Here is a 6,000-nt window from a genome sequence, read left to right as displayed (position 1 = left end):
GTGCTAGTTGCCTCATGGCAGCCACGTGACCACTAAAGCCTTGTTTAATTGCCTCCAGAGATGGGAGGTTTACTATCTCCTGTGGCATTCCCACAGTGAAATGAGTGACTAGAGTCACCCACCCTAGTGAATTCCTAGAGACTCATTGTCCTGGAACAGTCTTCAGTTACCTCCTGCCTCCACTGTTACCTTTTATCTCCCATGGTGCCTGCAGTTTGCATTTGGATTAGTGAGGCAAAAGAGAGATCAAATTACACAAGGGAGGAATATGGGTGGAGGATTGGTCCTTTCACATCCTGCCTCTGCTCTGCCTCTGCTCTGCCTCACTGTGCAACCTTGGGTAGGTTACTTCATCTCTCTGAGCTTCAGTTTCCTTATCTGTAAAAGAAGGAGGGTAATAATAGTTGCCTCAGGGACTGTTGTATGAATTAAACGAGCTCATGGATGTGAATGTGATTTATAAACTGTAAAGTACAATTTAAGTGTGGCAGGAAATGCAAATGGGACAGCATAGCATAGTGGGAGAGCCCTGAGCTGGGAGGCAGAGGATCTGGATCTGGTTCCATCACGGCTGGCTGTGAGACTCTGAGGGGGTCGTCACTCACCTGCTTTGGGCTGTAGTTTCCTAAACTGTAAAGAGGGCAGGTTGAAACAGATGTGCTTAGGTATTATGCTTAAGAGCCTGGGCTCTGGAATCAAACATATCATGCCTTTACAACTGCCTTGCTGGGTGACATTGGGCAAGGTACATAACCTCTCCAAGCATCTGTCTCCTTACCTGTAAATAATAATTGTACTAATTGATAATAGCCAACATGTATCATGTACTTACTATGTGCCAGGCACTGTTCTAAGTTCTTTCCATGTAGCAAGTCATTTAATCCTCACAATAATCTTGTGACTGAGGTATTATCTTTATTTTACAGATGAAAGGCACAGAAAGGCTAATAACTTGTCTAAGGTCACACAGCAAGCAAGTGGCAAGCTTCAAAACCAAAGGCCACACATTTCTACCCTATATGGCCTAGTTGTTCTGAGGATTAAGTGGGATAATTGAATTTCTTAGCACAGTGCTGGACAGTGATGGGCTGGGGGACTGGGAGAAGGCAGCAGGCATTTCTTCCTGTGGGGAGACTCAGACTGGGCCTTGGCCACTGGAAGACGCAGCTAGACAGAGGGGAAAGTGTGCAAGTAGAGGGGGAGCACTAGAAAGGGTCAGGACATGATGAAGCTAGGGCATATTCAGGGAGGGAACATGGAGGGAACAGTGCCTGAAGCAGAGAATTTGTGCAGGAGGTGAGGCTGGGACTTGGGATGCAAACCAGAGAAACCAGGATTTCTCTAAGAAACAAGGCCATTGGAGGGTTCTGAGCAGAGAAGCTAGAGCGTGGGTTGTAAAATCCCTAGAGGTTCGTTCCTGAAGGAAACTTAGAGGTTACTGGGTTTAACCCCGCTCCAGACTGTTAGGAGAAAGGACTCCTGGAGGCCAGCAGTGGGTCAGTGACGGAGCGGCAGTAGGCTGCTGTCCCACCCTGGCCTCCCTACATGGAGTTCTGTTTACTCTTCTCTCTTCTAATCTCACTCCCTGACCCCTGGTCTGTGCCCCGCCCTCCAGTCTGTGGGTTAAGAGGTGAAAGTGATGGGCTGGAGCCCCAGCTCCTCCTACACATTCTTCTGGAGAGGACTCAGACTGGGACTGACAGAGCCCCGGGTTTCAGTCTTGGTGCTGCTCTGTGATCTTGAAGGTTTTGTTTCTTCATCTTTATAATGGGGGCAACGGAGCCCATATTGCATTGCCATTTCTAAGAAACAAGAAAACGTTTTTCTGAGTCCAAGACGCCTCCTGGCCATTCCAGGATAGCCTAGATACCACTTCTGTGTGGGAAGGACGTGAGAACAAGTGAGTTAATCAGGCAAAAACAGCCCCTTCCTCCACTGAACGGGCCTGAAGCAGCTGGGAAGACGGCGGGATCTGTCCGCGGCGCTGAAGGCAGCGCGGCGCCGCCGGTCCTATGGGGGCTGTCAGTTGTGCTGAAACACAGTATTTGTAAGTGAGCGACACTCCAGGGGGCTGTCCATAGTTTTGAATGAACTCGATTGCTGCTGGCGACCACAGGCCATCCTTTGTGCTGCCCTCCACAACACTGAAAAGGGGGATGCGAGGACAGAGTAAAGGCGGGCCTGGGGTACTGTCCCACGGGCTCTAATCTCATTCAAACTTGGGGCGCTGTCCACCAAACCTGTGGTCTGGTGAGGGGTGTGGGCTGTCTGCGGGGCTGACTCCCATTCAGCGGGGCTGGGGGTGAAATCGGGAGGTCAGTCCAAGGCGCTGAATCCTCTTATCGAAGACCCCGCCAAGACGCGGTCGGGGAGGCTGAAAAAATGAGCGTCGCGGTTGGCGCTGTCCTCGCCCGTGGTGCTGAAACCTCGTCGTCAGAGCTGTGTCTGAAACGAGGCCTGGAAACAACCATTAGTGAAAGCGGGACGGACCCCGGGAGGGACCCCGCCCCCCGGGAGGGACCCCGCCCCCCGGGAGGGACCCCGCCCAGGAGCCAGGGACTTCGCCTCAGACTCCCTGAGGGACCTCGCAGAAGCTACTTCCCTTACGTAATGTCCTTCCTCATCTTTTAAATGAGGCCACAGGTCCTCCCTCGCATCTCTACTGGTTTGTCCCAACATCCCCAGTAAAAAGCTCAGCGAAGGAATGGATCTCGCTGGATTCCTGCTCTTGGGAATGAGAGTGGCTTCATTATCCAGGCCAACATTCCATGTAGGCCCGTCGGTCCGAGGAAGGGAGCCTTACAGTCCAGAAGGGGGCGATCCAAACCACTGTGCAGGGCCCAGCATCTCTAAGCTAGAAGGAGCCCCAGGAACTGACCAGCTTGGCTTCCATTATAGAGACACAAAAACTAAGTCCCAGAAAGGGGAACAACAACAGTAAAAATTATTGAACTCCTACCACGAGGGTGGCATTATGCTAAGAGCTTTACATATCGATTTCCTAAATCCTCGCCACGACCCCTGGAAGTAGCTCGTTCTCATTTTTCACATGAAGATCTTGAGGCTCAGACGGGGCGAGACACCCGGACACGATCACACAGGGAGCCAAAGGCTGCGGCAGGGCTATAACCAGGTCTCCTGTGCCTCAGCCTAGGTTCCTACCCTCAGTCTCACCTCGACCCCCACCTCCACCTGCTCCCCCACCCCCCGACCCTGGCACCGCCCTGCTCGCAAAGTTGAGGAGTTTCTCTGAGCGTGCGGGGTCTGGCGGCATGTGGATGGGCTTTTCTCCTTATCCTGCTGGATAGTATTTGTTTCTGAAGCCAGTTGTGTTACGCTTTGCGGGTCTGGCTTCCTGCGGTGGCTTCCTGCACCCCATCTCGCCCCACACCTGCGCTCTCAGACGGGGAAAGTTGAGGGTACCGCTTTAAAAATCCCAGCCTGGGCAAAACTTTGATGATAAATCAAGCGGCAGATCCCTCCGCCGCCGCCTCCTCTGGGCGGGCGGGGGTGCGGCGGCACGGCACGAGCAGAGTGGCCTTCCGCGGAAGGCAAGAGTCCCGCAGTCGGAGGCGGCCGGCCGGGCGTGCGCTCGCTCCCCGCAGCCGGGGTTGGGCCTGAGCCGGGCGAGGGCTGGGGCCGGGGCCGGGCTGGGTTCAGCGGCAAGGGCAGCGGCCGGAGCTGGGCAGCCAGGCCGCATCGGGCAGGGAACGGCGGGCGCGGGGTCTACGGGTTCCTGAGCCCCGATGTGAGGCGGCGGCGCCCCCGGCCCGAGCGCGCACCATGGGGGCCCCGCTCGCTGTGGCGCTGGGCGCCCTCCACTACCTGGCACTTTTCCTGCAACTCGGCGGCGCCACGCGGCCCGCCGGCCACGCGCCCTGGGACAACCACGTCTCCGGCCACGGTGAGTTCGGTCGCCACCCCGGCAGACTTCCCCATCAAACCCCACGCCCGGCCGCGCCGCTCCTACTTGGCCAGCCCCGGGCTCGAACCCTCACGACCGTGGCGGGCGTCCCGGGGCGCCCCCTGCCGGGTGCATGGAGCCACCCTTGCCCCCTGGCCACTCCTGAGGCGGGCACCCCTTGTGCACCCCGATCCCACTCTCACAGGGAAACCCCTCCCCACACACACATTCGTGCGGATCCCACACCTCCATGACCACACAGCTATTCACAGGCACTGCCACACTAAGAGCCACACAACCTGTTTTCTCACACTCACAACTCCTACCTCACACATCTCCAGACACCTCTTCACAACCCCCTCCACACTCATAAACACTCACACTTATGCCCACTACAGACACATCAGGCACTGTGGCTGGTGGGCTCTCACCCTGCCAGCTGGCACCCTGGCGCACACACTGCACAACTCTTGTCTGCCTGCCTGCCCGCAGACACACGGACAACACACACACACATGCATACACTTGTGAACACACTTTGCTTGCCCACCTGCCTTTCTCTTTTGTGGATTTAACTCCAAGGCTGCCCTTGTCTCCTCCCTCTCCACATCTGCCCCTTCAGCCTCTGGGAAAGCTCCTGGGGGACAGAAGATCCCACCTTGAGAGCTAGTAGCCTGGGGCTGCAGGTGCCACTATCGGGTGGGTGGCCTCTCAGGGATTAAGGCTTGCTGGAAGCCCCTTGAAGACACTGGAGTAGTTGGGATTGCTGCTTCCAGCCAGAGGCATGGAAGGGGAAGAGGGATGCTAGGTGCCTTTGTCTTTCCCTGGGGGTGGGCAGGAAGCCCCTGCCATCCTTCTGTAGGGTACCTACCCGTCTCATCCTCAATCCCAGAAGACTGAAAGGTGAGAAATCTCTACTCAGCCTCTCAGCCTCAGTGGAACTGGGGAGCAAGCAGGCGTTCCCAGCACGGGTTGCCCAAGTGTCAGAGCTCCTTCTAGCCTGAAAGGAGCCCAAGTTGGCAGTAGAGCTGGACTGTCTGGTAGTATGGGGACTCCCCCTGCCCACTGTGAGCCAGGCTGTGATAATGGAGTCCAGGGCATCGATGAAAAGGGAGACCCTTCCTCCATCCACCTATTTCCTGCAGGGACTCTGAGTCTGGTGGGGCAGGCTGCAGCACCAGTGCTGGGCACTGTGTGCCCGGGGCTGGGGGGAGGTTTGCCCAAAGGGCAGGCGACTGGGTGATTGATTCTGTTGGGAAAGAGTGAGGGCTGTGGGGATAGTAGGTAATCAGAGAAGGCTTTGCTGGGATGTGATGTTTGAGGGCGTTGCTCCAGCGGGTAAGGGGGCTTCCAAAGCCCTTCTCAGGGTCTCTGCTTTTTGGTAATCATGACTCCCTGTACCCTTCTACCTTACCATGTGTGATAGTAAGTGTTCTGTGTATTATTTATGCACCCTTCTTATCCCTCATCTAATTTCTACTGACCTAGCTGAAGCAGTGGTAAATGGGGAAGGGAAGGGTTATTTTTATCCTTAATTTACAGATGGAGAACTCAAGACTCAGAGAGGTGAAGGGACTTGTCCAAGGTCACACAGCAAGTGAGTGGTTGAGCCAGGACTGGCTCCAGGGTCTGTTAGGAAAAGACAGTGCTTTTTCCAGGACGTTTATCTCCCTGTCAGATTCCCTCCTATTCAAGGGAAACTGGGAATTCCTCCTTCCGCTCCCCTTCTCTCTCTGCTCAGCTCCTTGGCACAGATGGAACTTACACTAGGAAGGTTTTCCAAGGAAGGGCTTTCCTCAGTTTGCTGTCTTGAGAGATGCAAAGATTGGGGTTCTGAGGTTCACAGAGCACCAGACCCTAAGGATTTGGGTGCTCTTCTGTCATTCCTGAGGCCCTGGGGTGGCTCCCTATAGCAAAGCAGGGCTTGCCCTTTGTGCGGCAGTCTCTGCCTGCCCCCCTGGTGCCAGGTGTGCTTAGGGACACAGCTCTGTCCCGCCAGCGGTAATGTCCCTCCACACCCTGGAGAGGCCCAGCTAAGGCCCAGCAGAGGGGCTAGATGGAAAGGGCAGGGCTGCAGTGGCGAGGGAACCTGGCTT

General features: G+C 55.7%; 1 protein-coding gene across 1 annotated transcript in view; it reads left to right on the top strand.

The window, feature by feature from the left end:
* Positions 1 to 3,519: 3,519 nt before the first annotated feature.
* Positions 3,520 to 6,000, top strand: part of VSTM2L (V-set and transmembrane domain containing 2 like) — a 36,716-nt gene continuing 34,235 nt past the window's right edge. Inside the window, exon 1 of the mRNA XM_017652776.3 lies at positions 3,520 to 3,904. Coding sequence (XP_017508265.1) covers positions 3,784 to 3,904 — 121 coding nt within the window. The 5' untranslated portion in view covers positions 3,520 to 3,783. The remainder of the gene's footprint in view (positions 3,905 to 6,000) is intronic.

The sequence above is a fragment of the Manis javanica genome, chromosome 5 (assembly GCF_040802235.1).
Source record: "Manis javanica isolate MJ-LG chromosome 5, MJ_LKY, whole genome shotgun sequence".
NCBI classification, from domain to species: domain Eukaryota; kingdom Metazoa; phylum Chordata; class Mammalia; order Pholidota; family Manidae; genus Manis; species Manis javanica.
Note: the sequence above shows the minus strand (reverse complement) of the source record. Positions and strands in the feature narration are given on the sequence as shown.